The following is a 25,069-nucleotide window of genomic DNA, read 5'->3' on the forward strand; positions in this document are numbered from 1 at the left end:
AAAGTGTGCTTTGAGTTTTTGCCCCATGTGCAATTGAGTTTGACACCCCTGACATAGATGAATATCATTAATTATTAATAATAACATATAATTAAAGGTAAATTGAGCAAATTTGTTATTTCAGAATTGTGTATCAAACTGGTAGCCCTTCACATTAGTCGGTAAAACCCCAGCAAAACAGAACTGCTGGTCATCCCAGGTGATTCATCTCCAGGTAAAGATCTCCAAATAACACTTCATGACTCTCTGCTCTCCCCTTCAGCCACTACTTGTAACCTTGGGGTAACTATGGACAATGAACTGTCCTTCTTTCCACATGTCGCTAATGTTGCTTGTTCTTGTCGATTTCTTCTCTATAACATTCAAAGAATTCGACCATTTCTGTCCACACAGGCTGCCCAGGTACTTGTTCAGTCTCTTGTCATTTCAAGACTTGACTACTGCAACTTTCTGCTGGCAGGTCTTCCCCTAAACACTATTCGTCCGTTGCAAATGATCCAAAATGCAGCTGCACGACTTGTGTTCAATCTGCCCAAGTTCTCCCACACCACCCCACTGCTGCGTTCCCTTCACTGGCTTCCAGTAGCTGCACGTATCAGATTCAAAACACTGATGCTTGCCTACAAGGCCAAAAATGGACCAACACCATCTTACCTGAGAGACCTCATCACATCTCACACTGCACCATGCTGTCTGAGATCCTCCAGCACTGCTCGACTGGTACCACCTTCTCTCAGAATGAGAGGTAAGTACACTTAAAGGCTCTTCTCTGTTCTGGCACCGAGGTGGTGGAATGAACTTCCCCTAGATGTCCGTACAGCAGAGTCCCTGACTATCTTCAAGCGACGACTTCCTGAAATACTTAAATTAGCACTTTCCAAGTTTGTAGAATTCAAGGGTTATATTTATATTAAGTTTGTAATCTTGCATACCAGTGTAGATTTATTCATTACTAGAGACTCAAAGCACTTTTGTACGTCGCTCTGGATAAGGGCGTCTGCTAAATGCCGCAAATGTGAATGCAAATGATACCCAAGAAGTAGCTCTCAGTGTTAAAAAGGTTGGTGACCCCTGACGTAAGTTGTTCACCCTTAAACAGAACATTTGTTCAACACACCAGTCATACACCACATACAGTGTGATCATCATTGCAATTGATATCATGCTTACCATATTTAGCCCCGGGTCTGAGGTCTGGCAAAGTGACTTTGTGAACATACATTTTACGCTTCTCTGAGCCTCCATCAATAAACAGACTGGAGTGTCCCTTAGAAGTGTGACTGAAGAGCTTTCCACCCCATAGTCCATATTCCACCAAACTTTCTGTGTAGTTAAAGGTTGTCCAAGTGACCAGCATGGAACCCTTTACACCTGTGGAAGTGTGGAAGCATTACTTACAATTCACAGTAATATGAACATCATCAGTACATACTCACTTTTCTTTAGTACACAATACTTAGTTAAGAGTATAGTGCTCTAGGCGAGTATCGAGTTGCTTTTATAATTTGGTAAAACAATATTAAATATAATAATGAGAGCCACTGTAAACATTTTCACACATCACTAAGAGCACAATGCATTATTAGATAAACAGATACAATGTACAAATATAGCTGCAAGCAGCGATGGCGGGCCCTCGCACGTTTGTGTATCGCTATACGGTGCCTCCCAGAAAACAATGCACGGTGGGCAAGTGCATCAAGTGGGTAAATATCAGTGGACTATTTTATGTTGTCACTGACCCGGGGGCGACACCAACATGAACGCGATGAATATAAATTAGTTACAATTCTTACCTGGATAAGAAATGTGCACCTGCTCAGGCTGGGACCAGATAGGTGGCATACATGAGGACAAAGACAACAGGCAACAAAAATAGAAGAAATACAGGAAAGACATCTTTCATAGTTTATTCTTTTTCTTCTTCTGCGTTATTCCTGAATAACAGAGAAGACAAAGACAGATACTTGTTACATATTGACCACATCACAGGCACATGATCCACTGCATAAGCTGAGGCAAATGTCACAAGATCATATTTGTTTATGACATAACTTTGTGTGAAATTTGCTCCGTCAGTAAACCAGCTGAATTAAAAATTGAACAAATCAAATGGTGAAATTATTAATTTCTCTATTAATAAGTTTATTAATTGAATCTTTATTATACCACACTGACAACTGTTTTGCTATATCTATGTAAATAATTAGAAAAATTCCAGAAATGTATAACCATCAAAAATTTAATGCACTGAGGTCTATAAAAAATTTTATAGAAGCAGCATTGTAAGTAAATGCAGGAACATGACACAAAAGAAATAAGTCAGTCAGATGTTGTTCGGAGAAAAGAGATATTATTTCCTGGAGCAGTGTGAGAATTTCAACTGTATTGTCTAAAATGAGCAGAACATCAGTCTTTTAATAAACCCAACAATAATTAACTTTTTGAGAAATTCCTTTGCAAAACACTATTAATTACAGATAGAACGGATATGTCAAATGTAAAAAATATTAAAACACATTTTTGGTTTGAGAAAAAATATAAAATAAAAAATACAACTCGGTTTGAAATTTAAAATACCTATATCTTGATGACACATGACATATACAAGTGTTGCAAAAGTATTTAACTCTTAAATCATTTGGCAGATTTGTCTGGAAGACAAATGGCATTTACAGACTGTTCTGTCAGTATTCATATTGTGAACCACTATGCTCTTGAAGCAAATGTTCTAAACACCTCCTAAATAAAAACAATCATTATGTGTAAAAGTTTCAAAGCTACTTTGTGACAATGTCCATTATTTAAGGTGATAAACAAATAAATGAAAATAAATGAATAGCTGCAATAAAATGTTAAGTCTGTTGGGGTAGGATCATACAGTATCAGCTTTGCACACTGTTTAGAAGAAATCTTACTTTTAGAATGAAATGTTTTTTACACTGCAATTTGTTTAAACAGTACCACAGATGTCATTGTTATCATTGTTCTTCAGAAAGGGAAATCTAATTTTGTTATTGTTGTTCCTAAGCACATTCGTTTGCAATATCCCCTTGTCTATTGAATTCCCCCTTCAACTCTGAAAAGAACCCCAGGCTCTGGGGATGAAAAGTGCATGATGCTGGCACGATCATATTTAAATTTAGCGATCAGTACTGCCAGCTGTTGCACCACACACATCACCTATTCAAACGACTCCCATACAGTCCCCAGCTATGTAGAGCCCACCCTGTTTTCACTTGTTTCCCTCAGTAATATAAAAGTTTTACAAATGAAGGACAATAAGGCAACTGTGTCTCTCTCACTTACTCACACACTTCAAAATATACTTACAGATATGTCACATACAGCTTTTGTCTAAACAATATCGTAAGAAAATACTGTAAATATTCTAGTATAAAAATGCATTATTACACTTACCGTGACCATATAAATATTTATAGCAAACAAGAGCTTTAAATGTTTTCATAGGTGCTTTATTCAACTGAACATATTCAGCTTCCTGGTTATGTAGCAGGGTAGCAGTCTTTGCTAAACTACCGCAAATGTCTTGTTAGTAAACAAACATTATTTCAAACTGTTAAAGATTGTAAGACAACACTTACATTTCTGTAAACCTATCTATTTTACCCTTCTATTTTACTCTATTTATAACTAGCAAACAGCTTATCCTTTCAACTAATAAAACCTTAAATGAGGTTCACTAGCTATATCTGTGAATTGCAAAATGGCTGTGTGACTATCAGCTCTTTCAGGAAAGCTTGTAAAAGGGTTCGCGTTTGTTTGTAGGAAGTAAAACGATCAGTCAGATTTTAGGCTGTTTTGCTTAGTGGACGACATCGTATGACCATGTCCCAAATACTTCCCACAGCCCCGGAGTTTTCTAATCAAGTGCGCACTTTGGGTACCTAAATATGTCGTGAACGTACAGTGAGTTTCGCGTTCTCGAGGATGCAAGGAATAATAGTCGAGCATTTGGGACGCTACCTGCAGCTCTTCCGCACACGCACGTGGTTGTTTACGTTTTAGGGTTATGGGAGGAATTGGATCAGATTACGCTCCACCCCCCTGCCTGCTTCTGCAGCGAACTAGTGATAGGAAGACCTTTACAGTGACTGCAGCGAGCTAGTATGATCGTATCATTTTAGTGCCCTGCCTTACTTTTAATCAATCTTTTTTTTGGGTCATTTGGTTCATTTAGTTCCTTTGATCAGAAAAAAAATACTACATATACAATAAGCAGATAGATAGATAGATAGATAGATAGATAGATAGATAGATAGATAGATAGATAGATAGATAGATAGATAGATAGATAGATAGATAGATAGATAGATAGACAGAGTACATGTGTGTGAATGAGAGGGATGGAAATGAAGTGGTACGGTTGCAGGGAGAAGATGTGGCGAAGGTGGATAAGTTTAGGTCAACAGTGCAAAGTAATGGATAGTGTGTTAGAGAAGTGAGGAAAAGACTGCAGGCAGGGTGGAGTGGGTGGAAAAGAGTGGCAGGAGTGATTTGTGATAGAAGGGTATCTGCAAGAGTGAAAGGGAAAGTTTATAGGACTGTGGTGAGACCTGCGATGTTGTATAGTTAAGAGACAGTGGCATTGACTAAAGGACAGGAGGTGGATCTGGAGGTGGTACAGTTGAAGATGTTGAGATTTTCATTGGGAGTGATGAGGTTGGACAGAATTAGAAACAAGTTAATTAGAGAGACCATGCATGTAAGACGTTTTGGGGACAAAGTGAGAGAGGCCCGATTGAGATGGATTAGTAATGTGCAGAGGAGGGACATGGGGTACATCGGTAGGAGAATGTTGTGGATGGAGCCACCAGTAAGGAGGAAAAGAGGAAGGCCAAAAAGGAGGTTCAAGAATGTGGTGAGGGAAGACATGCAGGTAGTTGGTTTGAAAAAAGCAGATGTAAAGGACAGAGTAGTATGGAGATAATGGGAGTAACTCACCTATGAGAAATTCAAGTAGTTGTATGAATTCTCCAATGATTTCCAAGGTCCTGATTTACTTTTCTAACATATATTTTTTTACGTTTCAAACAATAATCTGACTGTTATTCAGATCACGGGTTTGGTTACAGCTTAATCTGTTATGCTTTTTTTGTGTAGCGCTTTTAACAATGAACATTAATTCATTGTTAAATAAAAATTCAATGGATTTCAAGTATAACAGCTTATTCTGTTATGTTTAAAATTCAATAAATCTCATTTGTATAGCGCTTTTAACAATGAACATTGTCTCAAAGCAGCTTTACAAAGATAATGCAGTGATAAAGAATAAATAGGAATGTTCCTATAGTGTGGGTTTATACCTAATAAGCAACCCAGTGGTAACTGTGGCAAAGAAAAACTCCCTGAGATGACATTGGGAAGAAACCTTAAAGTGGAGCCAGACTCAAGAGGGAACCCATCCTCATCTGGGTGGCACCAAATGTCCATTTATTAGAGCTAAACGATGTTGAGGTGTGCAGTGATGGTGATCAGATGCAAAATGTAGTCCTGTGTCAGTGTGGAAGACCAAATTTATCCCCAAAGCTCCCACCCTACTTCGCAACTTCATGAAATAATTCCAGGAAAGAATATGTATGGAATTATGTAGTAAACAATAATGTGTTAAACCCAGAATATGTTTCATATTTTCAATTCTTGGAAGATTTGAAACGTTGATTTGATTTTTGCTTTGATGGCAGCTTTGCCCCCTATTTTGAATAAATCACCAACAATGTCACCAGCAAAGCATTCCTACACCATCACACATCCCCCTCCATGCTTCACTGTAGGAACCACACATTCAGGAATCATCTGTTCATCCTCTGTACGTCTAACGGAGACAGGGCAGTTAGAGCAAAATTCACAAATGTAGACTCATCAGATCAAAGGACAGTTTCTCAGTGGTCTAATGTAAATTCTTTGTGTTTCTTGGCCCAAGCAAGTGTCTTCTGCTTGTTGTTGTTTATTGCAATTTAAACGCGAACTGACTCACACTTTCTTCTCTGAACAGTAGATGTTGAAATATTTCTCCCACTTGAACTCAAAGAAGTATTTAAGCAAATCATCGATTTTTAGGACTGGAATTTCTGATAAACTTATCCTCTGCAGCAGAGGTAGCTCTTCATCTTCCTTTCCTGGGATGGTCCTCATGAAAGCCTGATTCATCATAGCATTTGACAGTTTTGGCGACTGCACTCAGAGATTTGGAACATTTAAAGTTCTTGAGATTATATAGTTAAAATATATATTAATATAAAATATAGTTTATTTAAGAAATGGCCAGATGATATCCTTACATCGTAGCTGTTTTGAAGTCACCAAAAGATGTTCCAATGGAAGAATGGATTCCTACACCACTTTGATTTAACTTTTCCTATATGTGTCATTTGCTTTTTTTTCTCACCATTTTAGTGTTTAAACTGTACTTGCAGTATTACTAAATATTCAGGGACTTACATGTTATGTGCAGAGTCCAGCGTGATTGATCCCAGAAGTGAATATAAGCTGGCTCATGGACGCCGAGGGCAGTGCACACTCTATGATGACAGTACACATATTTTGTATTACTTCTACTTACTCCTTATGACATGAAAATCTTGCACCTGGAAATGATTATTATTTCTGCTGGGAGCTAAGGACATTTTCAAGGAGTAGATCCATAGGATGAGGATAGATTTACCTCAGGATTGGTCAGGTGAAGGAGACATCCTGCTAAAGACATTAACTGTTGAAAATATTGTGCACAAACACTTTTTACACACACCCACTCTCTCTCACGCACACAAATACAGTTGTACTTGGGGTTTGTAAAATGGTTTGTAAAAACCCCGTTGTACGAGCAACCTATAGTACGAGCAAACGAAGATACGAGCAAACTTGCTTGCAAAATTTTACCCTGTTTCATTAACAAATTTTGCAGGCACGAGCAAACTCATGTTATTTTTATTTCACTAGAAATCCTAAAATGTCTCTTAAGAAAATCAGCGATGGTGCAGAGAAAAAGAAGGTAAACAGAATTACGGTTAAAACAAAGAAGGAAATAGTGGAAAAGTATGAGCGTGGTGTGCGTGACCTATGTCAGCAGTATCGGGTGTCTAGCTCTACCATAAGCACCATAGTGAAAAATAAAGAGAAGGTCAAAGAAGCAAATTTGTCCAAAAGTATGACGATTATTGGAAACAAGAAAAGATCACAGACTATTGAAGATATGGAGAAGTTGCTTTTGATCTGGATAAAGGAAAGGCAGATTGCAGGTGACAGTATAAATAAACCTATTATACAAGAGAAAGCTAGACGCATTTATGCCAATTTAGTAAAAGATGCTCCTGGTACAAGTGATGAAACTGTCCAGCAGAGGCTGGTTTGATCGATTTAAGAAAAGGACTGGCATCCCAACGTGACAAGACATGGTGAAGCTTCTAGTGCAAACCAGAAGGAAGCAGATGCATTCGTTATGGAATTTAACAAATTCGTGAAGAAGGAGGGTTATGTTCCACAGCAAATTTTTTACGTCGATGAAACTGGACTATTTTGGAAAAAAATGCCAAATAGAACATACATCACGAAGGAGGAAAAGTCTTTGCCTGGTCATAAGCCTATGAAAGACAGGCTTACTCTCGTGCTTTGCGCTAATGCCAGTGGTGACTGCAGAATTAAGCCCATGCTGATCTACCATTCGGAAAACCCTAGAGCATTCAAACAACATAAGGTCGTCAAAGAAAATTTGCCTGTTATGAAGAGATTGAACACAAAGGCCTGGGGAACAAGGGTTCTCTTCATGAAGTGGTTGTGCCTCGTCTGCACAAATAAAATTGAGAAATACTTAAAGGACAGAAAGTTGCCAAGGAGATGTATTCTTCTCCTCGACAATGCATCTTGTCACCCTCAAGAGTTGGAACAAATTATCCAGGACGAGTTTGACTTCATTACAGTCAAGTTTCTACCACCGAACACTACATCACTCATATAGCCTATGGACCAGCAAGTCATGGTGAATTTTAATAAACTTTACACCAAATACATGTTCCAAAAATGTTTTGAGGTAACATCAGACACCAGCTTGACTTTGAAAGATTTTTGGAAAGATAATTTTAATATTTTTAACTGTGTTTGCTTAATAGCCACAGCATGGAAACATCTGAGTTATAGGATTTTTAACTCGTCATGGAGAAAAATGTTGCCTGATGCTGTACCGGAGCGAGACTTCGAAGATTCGAAGATGCCGATGAAGAAGCGCTGATCGATGACATAGGTAAAATAGGCATTGCGCTCGGCTTAGAAGTTAATGAAGATGATGTGGTTGAATTATTAGATTCCCACAAAGAAAAACTTTCTACGGAAGATTTGAAACAGCTAAAAGAGGAGCAAGATAAGTTGCAGAAAAAAAGAAGAGGAAGAGGAAGTAGTTGAGGAGAAACATTTTCGACGACAGAAATAAAAAAAATTTGTGGCATGTGGAACGAGGTGCAAAATTTTATTGAACGTCATCATCCATATAAAATGGCATCTGTCAATTCTATTGACCATTTAAATGACACCATGTCCTACTTCAGGAATGTCCTGAAAAATCGTCAAAGACAAACAAAAATTGACTCCTTCTTCACTAAAAGATCGAGAGGTGACGATCAAGAAGCAGGACTTAGTGGCATTGACACTAAAAGAAAGAGAAGAGAGAACATTCCAGAAGATGAGTTACCCTCTGTCATTTTGGAAGGAGATTCTCCTTCCAAAAACTAACTTTCTTCCTCTCTCTCCATCCACCACCTTCTCGCAATCAACCACTATCACATGGGTAAGTGTTAAATTATGTTTACATTACGGTAATTTGCGGTGTATTTGTTTTTAAAAATAGGCTACAAATACTTTTTAAGTGCAGAAATAAGAAATCGAATGAGATCTCGGAATGGATTAAACCGCTTTTACATTCATTCCTATGGGGAAAATTAGTTCAACGGGGTTTTACTGTACTGTAGCATTAGACATGACATTAAATATTGTATTTTTCATATTTTGTATAAGTCAAGCCACATTGTTGGACACTTTAGTGTGGACGAACTATTGTTTGTGCTTCCTTTTTACACAAACACTGAACTTAGTCTAACCAGTGCATCTCTGAGGTATGAATTCCAGTTCAAATCCATATTATGGCAAGAAACACTTATGTACAGTAAAGAAATGATAGTACATAATTATTTTAAGAAATTAGGCTCTGTCAATCTGAAAAACCTCAAGAACTTTAAATGTATTTCCAAGTGCAATCACCAAAATCATTAAGCGCTATGAAAAACAGGCCCTCATGAAGACTGTTTCAACAAAGGAAAGACCAAGAGCTACCTCTGCTGCAGAGGATAAGTTCATTACAATTACCAGCTTCAGAAACCACCAATTTACATAAATGCTTCTTGGAGTTCAAGTGGCAGACATATTTTAACATCAATTGTTTAGAACAAGAAGAAAAGACTTGCCAAGAAGAGCCAAAAACCACAAGGAATGGCCATTAGATAAGTGGGAAGCTGTATTTGTATTGAACTGTATTGAGTACATATACAGTAAATGAACATACTTTTCAGAAGGCCAACAATTCAGTTCAATTCATTTTTATTTGTATAGCGCTTTTAACAATGAACATTGTCTCAAAGCAGCTTTACACAGATAATGTGTTGATTAAACGTAAATATGTTCTTTGTAAGTATGTTTGTCCCTGATGAGCAACTGTGGCAAGGAAAAACTCCCCGAGATGGCATAAGGAAGAAACCTTGAGAGGAACCATACTCAAGAGGGAACCCATCCTCATCTGGGTTGCACCGAATGTCCATCTGAAGCAGATATACAATGTTGCAGGGTACAGTGATGATTAGAAGCGAACTGTATTCCTGAGTCAGTGTAGCAGACTGTTGACATTAGAAGGATATGGATTATTAGGTGTCCCTATTGTTGTATGAAAGTTAATGTCACTGTGCAGTTTGGACTCCGGCAAGACTCGCTATGGCAGCATAACTAAAAGGGAAAACCAGAAGGTAACACAGACATGAGGGATCTCTGGGATAAGAGACGACCCACCACACCACCGTCAACAAACCTGAGTATACGTGTGAATGTGAGGGGACTACAGCATACAAATATACCAGTTCACCAAACACTCTATATCCATGCTCCCTCCAGATCTGAGCCTTTACCTAAGAAAAAAAATCTACTGATCAATGGTTTGACAACATAAATACGTTTTCAACCTCGACTTGAACACTGAGACTGTGTCTGAGTCCCGAACACTGGTTAGAAGGCTGTTCCATAACTGTGGGGCTTCATAAGAGAAAGATTTGCCCCCTGCTGTAGTCTTCATTATTTGAGGAACCAACAGATAGCCAGCACCTTTTGATCTAAGTAGGCGTGACGGATCATACTGGTACAGAAGTTCACTCAGATACTGCGGTGCGAGACTGTTAAGTGCTTTATACGTCAGTAGTAGTATTTTATAATCAATGCGAGATTTAATTGGGAGCCAGTGTAGACTGATCAAAACAGGGGTGATGTGGTCATATTTCCTAGATCTAGTGAGGACTCTTGCTGCTGCATTCTGAACTAACTGGAGCTTATTTATGCACTTACTCGCACACCCAGACAGTAAAACGTTACAGTAGTCTAATCTAGAAGTAACAAAAGCATGAACTAGTTTTTCTGCATCCTGTAACGACATCATATTTAAAATTTTCGCAATATTTCTAAGGTGAAAGAAGGCGATCCTGGTGATATTATTCACATGAGACTCAAAGAAAAGACTCGGGTCAATAATCACACCAAGGTCTTTGACAGCCGTACATGCTGAAACAGAAACATCATCCAGAGATGCTACGTAATCGGAAAGTTTACTTCTAGCTGCATGTGGTCCTAGTAAAAGTACTTCCGTCTTATCTGAGTTGAGCAGAAGAAAGTTATTAAGCATCCACTGTCTAATGTCCTTTACACACTTCTCAACATTGTTAAGCTGATTTCTCTCATCTGGCTTTGCTGAAATATACAGCTGTGTGTCATCAGCATAGCAATGGAAGCGAATCCCATGTTTATGAATGATTTCACCAAGAGGCAGCATATATAAAGAGAAAAGCAGTGGGCCTAAGACAGATCCTTGAGGAACACCAAACTTTACCTCATAGAGTGTGGAGAACTCACCATTTACATCAACAAACTGATAGCGATCAGTCAAGTAAGACCTGAGCCAAGAGAGAGCTGTTCCCTTTATTCCAACAATGTTCTCAAGTCTAGCAAGTAGTATAGTGTGATCAATGGTGTCAAAAGCTGCACTAAGGACGAGCAAAACAAGTAAGGAGACAAAACCCTTATCAGAGGCCAATAACAGGTCATTTACCACCTTAACTAGCGTCGTCTCTGTGCTATGATGAGGCCGAAATCCTGACTGATACATTTCAAAAATGTTATTCCTCAGTAGATGTGAGCATAACTGCTGTGCTACAACCTTTTCTAAAATTTTGGATATAAAGGAGAGATTTGATATTGGCCTGTAGTTGGACAGCTGACATGGGTCAAGGTCAGGTTTCTCAATAAGGGGGTGGATAACTGCCAGTTTGAAGGATTTTGGTACATAACCCAGGCTAATGGAAGAGTTTATTATTTTTAAAACAGGTTTAATTACCTCTGGAGTTATCTGTTTAAAGAAACTTGTAGGCAAGGGATCGAGAATGCAGGTTGATGAGTTTGATGAGGACATTAATGAAATTAAGTAATTCTCATGAATAGGAGTGAAGCTTTGTAGTTGATTGTCTGCTCTAATTACGCTGCTGTCTACAGGGTTACTTGTAAAATAATTTGGATTTATATTAACCGTCTGGATTTCTTGCCTGATGTTCTCAATTTTAATAATAAAAAAGTTCATGAAATAATTACTACCTAATGATGGTGTGCATGTTAGTGCAGTGCTTTTTTTCCCTGTTAATTTTGCTACCGTGCTGAATAAACTCTAGGATTAAGCTTGTTATTTTCTATGAGGGTGGAGAAATATGCTGATCTAGCAGCACTAAGAGATTTTTTATAATTTAGGAGGCTCTCCTTCCATGCTATTTGAAATACTGTTAATTTTGTTTGACGCCATTTACGTTCTAGTTTTCGAGTGGTCTGTTTTAAGGTGCGCGTATGATCATTATACCACTGTGCCATTTTTTTCTCCCTGATCATTTTGGTCTTAAGGGGAGCTACATCATCTAGAGTGTAATGTAACATTAATTCTAGGTGTTCAGTGGCCCAGTCGAGCTCTGCGGGGTCTGACGGAGATCTATCTAACACGTTACGCTTAACACGCTAACGTGGTGAGGTAGAAATGCAATGACTGAGGCAGATTTTAAACGAGATTAAATAATGGTCTGAAATAGCTTCAGACTGTGGAATTATGACTAAGTTTTTTATTTTTAATCCAAATGTTAACAACAAATTCGAGAGTGTGTCCACCACTATGAGTGGGTCCTATAACATTCTGATTAATTCCAACTGACTCTAGAATGGACACAACTGCTGCTCTTAAGGAGTCTTCCTGATTATCAAAATGAATATTAAAGTCATCAATAATTAATGCTTTGTCTAAAGAAGTAGCTAAATTTGTGATGAAATCTGCAAATTCTATTAGAAAATCAGAGTAGGGCCCTGGGGGTCTATAAATAATAATTAGTGGAATTGACTGACTGGACCTGCTTTCGGACACTGAATAATTTATGTTGGTGTAAAGAACTTCAAATGTTTTGCATTTTTGTTTAGTCTTTTGTGTGACGTTTAGATTATTATTATAAATAGCTGCGACTCCACCTCCTCTGCCATTTAGACGGGGTTGGTGTATGTAACTATACCCAGAAGGACTCGCTTCATTTAATGCTGCATATTCATTCGATTTAATTCATGTTTCTGTCAAGCACATTATATTAAACTCCTGGTCGGTAATAATTTTGTTTATAGTAAGCGCTTTTGACGTGAGAGATCTAATATTCAACAAACCTATTTTTAGATCAGAGGTGCTGGCTGTGCGTTCAGTCCTATTTAATTTAATGCTAATCAGGTTACTAAGACAGACTTTCTGATAATTCCTATATTTTTGTTTTGCTCGGGGGACAGACACAGTCTTAATTTGGTGGATCCTGAGTGACAGCTAGCAGACGGTCGGTTTAGCCTGTCTGTCTGCTCCCTGGCCTTGGCTCTAGACAGTCACTTGTTAACTAGTGCTGTTCTGAGACTATTACCTATACTACAAGAAATGAGAGCAGCACCTTCCCGGGTGGGATGGATACCGTCCCGCCCTAACAGGCCAGCCTTGCCCTCAAAAATGCTCCAATTATTAATAAAGCCCACATTGTTTTTGGAGCACCACTCGGACATCCAGCAGTTCAGCGACCATAACCTGCTGTAGGCTACATCGCCACGTCGCATTGGGATGGGGCCAGAGCATGCTACAGCATCGGACATTGCCTTTTTTACACACCTCTATAATATTACTCTTAGTAACCTCTGACTGTCGAAGGCGTATATCATTAGCTCCTGTGTGAAAAACGATCTTAGAAAACCTGTGCTTTCCTAAGAATCTAAGCTGACCTGCTATGTCCGGCGCCCTGGCTCCAGGTATACACATAACCTGTGCTGCTGGTGCCCCTAAAGGTCTAATTTCATGTGCCTCAGAATGGAGTCTCCTAAAACCAGAGCTCTTTCAGGTTTCTCAGCGGGTGCTTCACTGAGGAGAGCAAACCTGTTGGACACGCGAAGGAATGGTGCTCCCGTGGGCGAGCCTTAGCGTTAGCTTTGGCTTTGCAAGTATGCCGCCGAGCCGTCACCCATTCGCCCCGCTGCGAGGGCTCTAATGCCGGAGTCGGGGGAATATTAACTTCACCTAGGGCATCCAGACTTTCCCCTGCAGAACCTGAACTGCTCTCACACTCACTACTTCTCTCTAGACTCTGGATGTGCTCCTCTAATGCTAAGATCTTCTCTGTAATTGAGCAAACTAGCTTACACTTCTCACAGATAAAATTATCGCTAACAACAGAGAAAGACTGACTAAACATGTCACACTTCACACACTGAATGAATTGGATGTTCGCCATAATAGAGAAATTACGTACCCTTAATGTGATTACTGTACTGTGTGTTCGTAGTTCTGGTGAATATCCTCCACTCACTGCTTTCAAACCCTCAAACAGGGAAAAAAAAAGCGCTCTTCCGAAAGCAAAAATCGACGAGACGGAGCCAACGGAAAGTGAAGGATGCAGGAAATCAAAACGATATTTTGATATTTTAAAGCGATGAAAGCGAGAAAAAAAAAACTGTAAAAAAAAAATATTTAAAACGCAGATACAAACAAAATTCCCGGCGAACAGTTCAACAACTGACGTTCCTGTTTCACAAAGTTCACAAATTCACAAAGTTATACTTATGGAGTATTTACATTTTTTGAGATAATCAAAATTAAAAGAAACAAACACTTGAAATATATCAGTCTGTGTGTGATGAATCTATATAATATTCGGGTTTAAATTTTTGTATAGAATTACTAAAATAAATCAACTTTGTAATGATATTCTAATTTATTGAGATGCACCTGTGTGTGTGTGTGTGTGTGTGTGTGTGTGTGTGTGTGTGTGTGTGTGTATATATATATATATATATATATATATATATATATATATATATATATATATATATATATATATATAAAAAAGAAGCTACATTAAAACCTTTAATGTAACACATTTATTCACAATGTACTTTCTTTACTGAGATATATAAAAAAAATTTACTTCACCAAAAAAGAATTTTTAATCACTAAACATTTGTTTATTCATGCACCAAGTCTCAAATCAAGCACCAACATGGTGCCCACAGTCATTAATTGAAACCGTCCATGTGGAAACATAGCAAAAGTTCAATTTGGTGTCCTGATGATTTACGTAATTTAAAACACCATATTTACCTTAAAACATTTACAAGAATTTTTTGAGTTGAGTATAATAATAATAAACATACTGTACATTTGCATAAAGCATCCATATTTGTCCATGCCAATTTTGATTACTGTATTAAAAATGTTTTAAGTATCAATTTGAGATACATTTAGAACAGATAAAAATGTGCAATTAAGTTAAGATTAGTCAAAAGTTAACGCGTGACAATCACGCGATTAATGTTTCTCCTATCCTTTTGTTGTATCCACTTATCTAATTAATGGATTTCCCTCGTCTTCCAAACATGCACTTCATTTAGACAATGTGAGGACATTTAATACAATTTAATATTTAATTTAGTGTGAGTGATTTGTATAGACTTATTAAAGTAAAATAAATTAAAAAAATCTGAAGTCTGAATTGTGTTAACTGCTTCAGTTCATTGTTCTGCCAGTAATCCTTGCTTTTTTAAATGACTTTATTGAATAAATCAGATCCACAATATATACATCTTGTATCACATAAGACAATGGAACATTTCCGGTACATATGCAAACAGTGATAAATAGTGTTGACATGCAAAACAATTTGACAACTAAGTACATACTAGACAAAATAATTTCATCATATCATTTCATACACAATTCTTAACATAAAAAGGGGAGAAAAAGTATAAACAATCTTACATTTACAAAAACCTAATAGTTTATAGTTTTATAGTTTAACAGTAATCCTTGCCACACCACTACAGTGGTTCAAATTTACAGGTTAAACAAACTACATTGAATATTTATTGAAATATTGATACCTAAAATATTGCAGAGCAGCAAAATTAGGCCAGTGCAGCTTTTAATATATTTTTCAACTAAACATGTTCAAAGTGCATGTTCATATTAAAATGCAGGGGGAAAAGCAACATCAGGAATAACTTATTCATTGATGAATTTAAAACTGGATCTTAAGTTATATTGTGTGGCCCAAATGTGGTTCTACCCCAGACTGTTACTGGAGGCACTTATATGTGTAAAATGTTTTTGAATTCTGTATATCAATAAACATATGTAATTAAATGTTTAATAATTGTTTACTTTAAGCATTTCTTTGGTTCTTCTTTAGTTAATAAGTTGTTTAGTTTTATTTGACAGCAGGAATGTTGAATACTACCCATTAAAACCCCCAAATTTTTCATATTTCCAAAAATGTAAATGCAGTAGCAAAAATGTAAACACAATTTTGTGCAAAGAGCAAATAGCAGCAATCCAGAAAAGAAATGCAAAAACGGCATGTAAACAGTTAATGGTAATGAAGTGATGTAATATGAGTGGTACTGAAGACATGGGTGTGCGAAGTGAGTACGAGTGTGTGTTGAGTCTGGGTTGTACAGATCAGTCACACAGTTTTGTGTGTGTGTGTGTGTGTGTGTGTGTGTGTGTGTGTGTGTGTGTGTGTGTGTGTGTGTGTGTGTGTGTATGAGTTCAGTTCAGTTCAGTTTTGTGTTGAGAAACCTGATAGTTTGAGGGAAGAAACTGTTGCACAGTCCGGATGTGGTGGCCCGAATGCTTCGGAACTGCTTCCCTGATGGCAGGAGAGTCAAGAGTGTGTCTGACGGGTGTGTGGGGTCGTCCACAATGCGGTTGGCTTTGCAGATGCAGCATGAGGTGTAAATATCCGTGATAAAGGGGAGAAAGACTCTGATGATCTTCTCAGCTGTCCTCACTATTTTCCTCAGCCTTCTCAGAAAGTAGAGATGCTGCTGGGCTTTCGTGGTGATGGAGCTGGTGTTGAGTGACCAGGTGAGGTAATCTGCCAAATGAACACCAAGGAATTTGGTGCTCTTGATGATCTCCACAGAGGATCCATCGATGATCAGTGTAGAATGGTCACTCTGTGCTCTCCTGAAGTCAACAACCATCTCTTTAGTTTTGTCAATGTTCAGAGACAGGTTGTTGGCTCCACACCAGGCTGTTAAATGGTGCACTTCCTCTCTGTAAGCTGACTCATCGTTGTTGCTGATCACCCACCACGGTCGTGTCATTGGCGAACTTGATGATGTGATTCGAGCTGTGCATTGCTACACAGTCGTAAGTCAGCAGAGTGAACAGCAGTGAGCTCAGTGGACACAGCCCTGAGGTGCCCCAGTGCTCAGTGTGGTGGTGCTGGAGATGCTGGGGATGCTAAGGTCTCCCAGTCAGGAAGTCCAGGATCCAGTTACAGAGGGAGGCCCTGTAGGCTCAGCTTCTCAATCTGGTGAGGGATGATCATGTTGAATGCCGAGCTTAAGTCTATGAACAGCGTCCGTACATAAGAGTCCTTGTTGTCCAGGTGGGTGAGGGCCAGATGAAGGGTCGTAAAGATAGCATCATCCATGGAGCAGTTTGGACGATACGCGAACTGCATGGGGTCCAGTGCGGGTGGAAGCTGGGTCTTGATGTGCCTCATGACCGGCCTCTCGAAGTACTTCATTACGTTGGGTGTGAGCGGGATGGGATTAGGGCAGAAGACAGTAGACTTCTTCGGCACAGGAACAATGGTCGTCGTTTTGAACGTAGGAACAATGATGCTGCTCAGGGAGATGAAGACATCCGCTAGCTGTTGTGCACATTCCCTGAGCAGTCTGCCAGGAATGTTGTCTGGTGGGTTAACTCTGCATAGAGTTTTCCTCACTTTAGCTGTGGTTAGACAGAGCACCTGGTCACTGGGAGGAGGGGTGGTCTTTCTCGCCACCATGTTGTTCTGAACCTCAACTTGGGCGTAGAAGTCGTTCAGCGCATTTGGGAGGGAGGCGTAACGGTCACAAGCAGGTGATGTTGTCTTGTAGTACTATCCCCTAAAACAAATTTAATACGTTTAAAACATATTTAAACATTTAATTACATAATAATCATAGTTATAATTTTTCAATACAGTAATATATTTGGTTATGCATATATTTGTGATCAACATTTATATATTTTTATATAACATCTTAACATCTGATGCTCATTTAAACAGTATAATATTAAGTTTTTGAGTGATGTGACACATTGTTAAGAAATACAAGAAACATAATTAGACATATTCAGTATTAAAATTTAAATCATCAGCATACATGCAGAATCTGCAAAATGTTGATTTTTTTTAAAAGAGGGATCATACAAATTGTAAATTGTTTTTATTTAGTACTTCCCTGTATAAGTTATTTCACAAAGCAGGTCTTTGCCTATATTCCACAGGACAGTAATTCTTCTTAAGAACATTAGACAGTTTAGCAGGTCAGGATAAACATGGGACACATATACAGCACAAACATCACAAAACATAAATCATTCAGGTGACAACACCCAGCATTAAAATTAAGGTTACCCAACGTAATCCAACCTTTGTGCTGGATCATTTGGGTATATTTAGTTTATTTTGTCTTATGGAATGTATGTAAAGAATAATAGCTTATTCAAGGCAGAACTAAATAAACACATTTTCCAAAAAGTATTAACAGTTTGCAGACTATAGAGTAAACTAATATAACGTTATAAATGCAACTGTATTATTATTTTACTGGTAGTTTTCTGTACTCGTGTATCTTTATTTGTTTGTTTATTTGGAAATGGAGCAGTCAATAAATGTGCTCAATCCGAGCCATAAGCTTTCAAATGTGTCCGAGCTCATGACTAAGTTCTTTGTGCCACCTAAAAGCCACAGTAAATTACTCACAAGGGACACAGAGGCAGTGGAGGAGCCATGCAGGAGATAAGATGTACTGTATGTGAGCAATAAGACAATGAGATTCTTTTGTTTCATCCTGATTTTATCATTTCGGTCTTTTGCTAAACAACGGGTTCACTGGGTATCATTATGAGTTTTGGCTAACTTTTCTTTATATATTTTCTGCCGTGCTAGTACTGTGTGTTTATTTATTGATTTAAAGAAAACACGTAAAATGTGTATAATAAATATTATAATAAAATTTTATTAGCAAGTGATGCAAACTACTTGCTTATTTCATTTATTATGCTTATTTTTTTTTGTAAGCTATTAAATAACTGTAGAACTCAAAATTTTATATATATGTGCGTCTATAAAAACCCACAACCTTGTCCAACCACTTTGGAAGCTAAATTGTGTGGAGGCTAAATAACTTACTAGTGAAAGCAAATGGGGCTGTACAGGACAACCTATCGGTGAAGACACACATTATACTTGTCTATTGTCTGTGAGGTGCTTACTGCTAGGAACAGATTAGATGAGTGCAACAAAAAATAAATATTCATTATATATTGTTGGAGAAAGAAGTTGGGGTAGGGGTTTGTAATCTCTATAAACCATGCTGACAATAAAACAACACTGATAAATCTATTATGACATCCGTCTCATTGTCTGAAATATTCTGTATCCATTTTCCAACAGATTTATATTATTTAGTTTACTCTAGATAGATCAAAACAGATATAAGCACAGACATTATAGTATATGCTTATTGTAACTGCTGGTAACACCCTAACACTTTAATATGAATATAATCTGATGTTGGCTATATTATGCTGCCTAAATTATGCAATTGCCCAGTCTTGTCCAAGATGACACAGATAGGCCTGCAGTCTTTAAATGTGTGATGTGTTGCAGTATTACATGAGCAAGGCTGAAGTCCAATGCTGATAGACCCAGGGTGTGTGATGGTGACAGAGTTATTGTGGACTCTGAGATTCAGACTGGGACTTTATCTTTTCAGTAATTTTCCTTAGGTTGTGTGTTGTTAGTAGTGTGGTAGTGTGTAGCAAACCTGATAAACTGTGAAGGTAAGCACCATGGATTCTTTTTCTAAAAATACCCTTGAATTAAATAGACTTCTATGCTATGGTTTTTAATTTGTTTTATATTCTCATACTACTGAAGGATGACACTTTTTGAAGGTAAGGTGGTGGCTTTCTTCAGCATTGCCATTTCAGCTGGAGTACTAGCTGCAGCACACAAAGCTAAAAACATCCATCTTCTTTCTCTAGAAGAACAAAAATTCATTCAGAACGATGGACAAAAAGGTACAAATATTTAGTTCTGTGGGTATCAACATTTACTTGTTTAAATTATTACACTTTTACTTATCTTTAATGAAACTGTAAAAAATTACAAATGTGAATTTATTTTGTCTGTATATTATTCTACAATCCAAACCTTTTAATAAAGGAGAGCTTTGGTTCAAATGGAAGCTCAAACTGTCACAAGTATCTTTCCCAGCTAAAAAATTTACCACAACAAATTAGGTAATTCAATTGTATGAAGATTTACTCTGGTCAAACAAATATATAAATGTACAGATGTTATTTTCATTCTGGTGATTTATTTTCTTTTTTTTTTTTTTTTTTTAATAGTCTGCTTCCTGGAACTAACAAACATTAGTGAGAAATAATCTATTTTTGGTGTATAGCCTTGTATGCCTTGACATAACACTAGTAACATATTTTTGAAAATCTCTTGATCAAATATGCAGTTAAGATACAAACCCTTTTTCAGAAGCTTGAATTTCATGTATATGTAAATTCTCTCTCTGTCTCCCTCTCTCTCTCTCACTCGCCTGCTTTCTCGCATGCTCATTCTTAAGTTTTGGTTAAGGTATACTATCGTTTTGTTTTAGTGGTACAAAAATGGCCTAATCCAGCCTAGATCTCTTAATACCTCTATGCATTTAGCAGGTTTAGAAACATCCCTATCCAAAACACTACAACCCAATATTCAAAACAACCAAGTCATGAATTGTTTGATAAGTTTAACGGAATTTATTTATTTTTATTATGATCTTCATATTTTTGTAGTAGGGTTACCCCGGGACTGTCATGAGCTGTGGGAAAGTTCTGGCGGTCAGGCACCGGATGGTGCCTACATGATCAAGCCAAGAGAGTTACCTATTGTAGCCTTCTGTGCGATGCAGGAAGGTGGCTGGACTGTTATCCAGCACATCACAGTCAACAGCAGTGTGGACTTTGACCGCTCCTGGGAGGAGTACAAGTTGGGCTTTGGAACTTTGACTGGCAACCATTGGCTTGGCAATGAATACATCCACCAACTCACCAGTGGGCCCATCCGCTACAAGCTGGGCATCAAGTTGGTGGACAAAGATGCCATAACCAAAACAGGAGAATATGACCCAGCACTAGTGGAAGGAGAAGATGCACAGTACAAGTTGCGTCTGGGCTTGTACCATGGCACTGCTGTGGATGCTCTCACTTTAGATCCAGAGAACTACCTTCATGATAACCAGAAGTTTACTACAAAGGACCGTGACAATGATAACTATTTCCAGAACTGTGCAATGCTAGAGTTCCATGGAATTGCAGGTGGGGGCTGGTGGTATGATGCTTGTGCAGGTGCCAACCTCAACCGCCGCAATGTCATCTATTGGCAAAATGATTGCAACAAGGAGCACCTGTGCAAATATGCCTGGATGATGGTAAAGCCTTCAGATGTAGTAAAAGTTTTGCATCCGGCAGATTGCAAAAGGGATGAGCTTTAATCAAGAGTCAATTGATCATTGTGTGAGGGATGAGTGTTATTTGCTTGATCAAATGGTCAAAGAGAAATCATAAAATGTTTTCTCTTTGACCATTTGATCAAGCAAATAACATTCCCCTCACACAATGATCAATTGACTCTTGATCGATTGTTTAAAAAAATAGCTTTTATACTGCAGGAGAGTAGATCTTCAGGAAAGTCATGATTAGTTGACTCAATCATCTAATAAAACTGACGACGGTTTTAGGAAAAAATGATTAGATTAACTGTGAGGTTTTTTATATAAAGATTTTATTCACTGTAACTGAATAGAGAGTAACACATTTTTCTATATTTCTGAAAATCATAAATACAAAGAGGATTGCAAAATAATACAAATAATAATAATATAATAATAATAATAATAATAATAATAATAATAATAATAATAATAATAATAATACAGCTAAGTGATAGTTTATTACCTATACTTTTAATAATATTTAATGCAATATTCTAATATCAGTGTTTAACACATACTGTGTCACTGAATATCCTTAACAATTAAAAAGTGTGTAAGAAAAAATAATGAGGACAACGAAGATCGTAATGAAGAAGTTTATAACAGCATAGCAGTGACAAAATACATGAAGCACTTTGGGTTCAACGGAGTCAGAAAGAACCCAGAGCAAACTCTGCCCAGATATTTTATATTGTTCTTCCCTTTGAAGTATAGACCGGAGTTATCCTTTAAATGTAAATTAGATATAGGACATCTGTGAGGAAACAAAAGGCTGGGGGATACCATTCTCGCGGAGGTCAGCAGGTGTAATCACCGGTATTCACACCTTTGCTGGCGCTGGCCCCCCCAGCAGGTCAAGAAGGGGTATTGTTTAAATGATAATCATGGTCTCAGATACCTTTTGGTTAGAGATAGTCCTTGATGGCTTGCTACTTCTCCCAGACAGATTCAATCAAGACTATGATTAGGATTGATACAACTAAAATTCTACATCAAACTACATAACTACTATTTATCAATTTTAAGCCGTTTTGAGGATGAGCTGAATTTGATATAGCGTGGGGTGGAATCTGGATTGAGGCAGTCTGTAATTCTTACAAGTGCCTCTTATGGATTAACAAATCAGTTAAAAAGAGAGGAATTACAAAAACAACTTGTTATGCACCATGTCTGTTTAAATATGAAAATCTTAAAATGAAAATCTGTAGATTTTTATTATTAATTGTTTGTTTGTTTTACACAATGTTTTGGCCATTTTATTTGTCTTTTAAAACTTTCTTTGAGCTTATGTTCTTTCTTGTAAATGGGGAAAAAACATTTGAAGTATGTACAAAAACATTTGTCGTTAGTACAATCTTGTTTAAGTATATTTTGAAATATTCAGATTAAAGTGTATTTTCCAAAACAGCAAATAGTTTATGATTATATTAAACCTACATATAAGAATGGCAATTTTAAATATTTATCAGATTTTACATTTGTTAATATCACATATTTACCTTGTGTGAAGCAATCAACGAATACGTCATTTTAGATGCTGTGGTAAAAAATAAATAAATAAATAAATAAATCTATAAAAACAACATTGAAAGTTCTATGGTTGTATTACAATCTACCTTAGACTGTACACTCTGTACATTATGCACAGCTGTACGTTCTTTTAGGTTTTAATGGTTGATGGGTGTTTTGTTTCAAATTCATATCACACCAACAAGCACTCCAGCATTTTGCAGGTCTACAAAATTCTACCGGACATCCTTTGACAGCTCTTTGGTCTTGCCCAAGGTGGTGGAAAGGTTTGAATAGAAAAGGTTGATTCTGACAGGTGTCTTTTACACATATAAGAAAATTATGTTAGGTGTATTTTCTTAAAAGATACAGAGACTAATTTGGGTCTGTGGGAGTCAGAACTCATGCTGATTTGGTATGGGATAAAATACTTATTTTACTCGATTAAATACAAATTTATTTATTTATACAATTTCTTAAATGATTGGATTTTTTTATATTCTGTCTCTCTCTGTAAAAATAAACCTACCATAAACATTCTAGACTGTTAATTTATTTAAGTAGTCATCTCACAAAATTAGCAAGGGATCAAATAATTATTTTCCCCACTGTAAGTGGACTAACAAATTACATTTACTTTGTTACTGTCCACCACTGCACACCTTATAGGATCTGTTCTGTATAATATTTTATATAGATTTTTTAAGCATAGTTGCCAACTTGCCATCTGTAAAATACAAAACAAATGTTCTCTTAACATATCTAAACAAGGTCCACATGCATTAAGTTACATTTTAACAAGTTAACATTTTTAATGTGTTATAAAAATATTCAGGTATATTTAGTAATGTAAAGCCTAGTAATGTGTAATCTAGTAACACAACTTCTACAGGGTGAAATTCTAAGTAAGATGCTTTGATCAGGACACTGATCTTAAACATGTGTTTAAATGAGATGCAGGACACAAGTGCACAAACTCAGTGTATTTATTAGCAGTAAACAGAAAAATGTCATCACAGTTGATAAGGCTGCTGAGCAGGGGTCAGAGGGTGAGAAGACTCCGCTCAAATTTTGAAGTCAGCATTTCATGTTTTTTTCTAAGATCTTTTGGAAGCCCTATTTCGATTTGTTGTGTTTGTTTACTTTCTGGTTCTTTCTATAGGGCTCAAAAAAATTTATTTTACAGTTTTTGTCAATAGATTTTACAGTTTTTTTCTCTATATTTTTTCAATTACATTAACTATGTATTAAAATTACAACAATAAAATGTTTCTTGAAATATGTAATATTATTTAACAAAGAAATTCTGTGTAAACTGATATAAGTAAAACTATATATCTGTTATTTAACCGATTTTAAATGACAAATAAATAATTACATTGAAAATAAAGTAGTTTTTTTTTAACCTTCTGGCCTCTCTCAACACATGAATAACAGCTGTCACTTTCTGACACCATTTAGCTTCTCACAGATTATCAGATATCTGTTAAAATTAGAGCTATCTTAGTTGAAAGTTAATTTTATTAACTTTTTAATCTGTACAGGTAGTTGCAATGTTAAGTCAACATGGAGTAATCAAAAGAAAGTGTAACCAATCCATGTGGTACAACTACAACTGACTATTGACTAACTGCAAGGTTTTCTTTTTTTCTCAGTAATAGCTACTGTCTTATACTATCATAGAATTTTCTATCATACTTTTTCACATGTTTTTTTACATCTGGCTTTATTGTGAGCTTTGTGTTTTCAACAGTAGTATAGAGTATTGGACTTTGCTTAAGGTGCTCAGCATGGACTTTAATACCTGCTTAAATACAATGCTGATATTTATCTTATTTCAATGGCCAGAGTGTTGCTTTGACAAAACAATAGTTCCAAAACCCATCAGTAGACAGCATTCTTTATGCTCTAGTATCCTGGTTCATTTGTATCACACCAAAATCTGGATATGTTCTACTTAATAAAATATTATTATAACCTATTTTAAAGTCTCTTAGGCATTTAGTGTGCATTATAATTCTGTAAATTAAGTAAAATAAACTAAACATAAAATGTGTAAAAAAGAAATTACATTTGCAAATAATTGCAAAATTCTTTTTTAACTACAAAACCACTGCAAACAAAAAAAATCACACACTTCTATGTT

General features: G+C 36.9%; 2 protein-coding genes across 4 annotated transcripts in view; one reads left to right on the forward strand and one right to left on the reverse strand.

The window, feature by feature from the left end:
* The window catches only part of acp7 (acid phosphatase 7, tartrate resistant (putative)), a 29,532-nt gene extending 25,716 nt beyond the window's left edge, over positions 1 to 3,816 (reverse strand). The window contains exons 1-3 of one of the 2 annotated variants that reach the window (XM_083550502.1): positions 3,421 to 3,816; positions 1,797 to 1,937; positions 1,171 to 1,371 (exon numbers count right to left, since the gene is read on the reverse strand). In XM_083550502.1, the coding sequence (XP_083406628.1) occupies positions 1,171 to 1,371; positions 1,797 to 1,899 (304 nt within the window). In that variant the 5' untranslated portion in view covers positions 1,900 to 1,937; positions 3,421 to 3,816. Of the gene's footprint in view, positions 1 to 1,170; positions 1,372 to 1,796; positions 1,938 to 3,420 lie in introns of those variants that run through there. The other variant, XM_083550503.1, reaches the window with a different exon arrangement.
* Positions 3,817 to 19,584: 15,768 nt separating this feature from the next.
* Positions 19,585 to 22,969, forward strand: LOC310731267 (fibrinogen-like protein 1-like protein). Of its 2 annotated transcripts, XM_083550750.1 has the most exons (4): positions 19,585 to 19,705; positions 19,803 to 19,945; positions 20,720 to 21,963; positions 22,516 to 22,969. In XM_083550750.1, the coding sequence occupies exons 2-3, from the start codon at positions 19,804 to 19,806 to the stop codon at positions 21,412 to 21,414; spliced, it is 837 nt and encodes a 278-aa protein (XP_083406876.1). In that variant the 5' UTR covers positions 19,585 to 19,705; position 19,803; the 3' UTR covers positions 21,415 to 21,963; positions 22,516 to 22,969. The 2 variants fall into 2 exon arrangements, with proteins under 2 accessions (XP_083406876.1, XP_083406877.1); XM_083550751.1 differs by lacking the exons at positions 19,585 to 19,705; positions 22,516 to 22,969 and having other exon boundaries at positions 19,812 to 20,167; positions 20,506 to 21,442.
* The last annotated feature ends 2,100 nt before the right edge of the window (positions 22,970 to 25,069 follow it).

The sequence above is a fragment of the Silurus aristotelis genome, assembly GCF_946808225.1.
Source record: "Silurus aristotelis genome assembly, chromosome: 9".
Classification (NCBI taxonomy): Eukaryota; Metazoa; Chordata; class Actinopteri; order Siluriformes; family Siluridae; genus Silurus; species Silurus aristotelis.

Excerpts from the sequence above, each read along its gene's own strand:
- LOC310731267 (XM_083550750.1), top strand. The coding sequence starts at position 19,804 with ATGACACTTTTTGAAGGTAAGGTGGTGGCTTTCTTCAGCATTGCCATT. Across the intron at positions 19,946-20,719 it reads TCAGAACGATGGACAAAAAG|GGTTACCCCGGGACTGTCAT; the intron begins GTACAAATATTT and ends TTTTTGTAGTAG.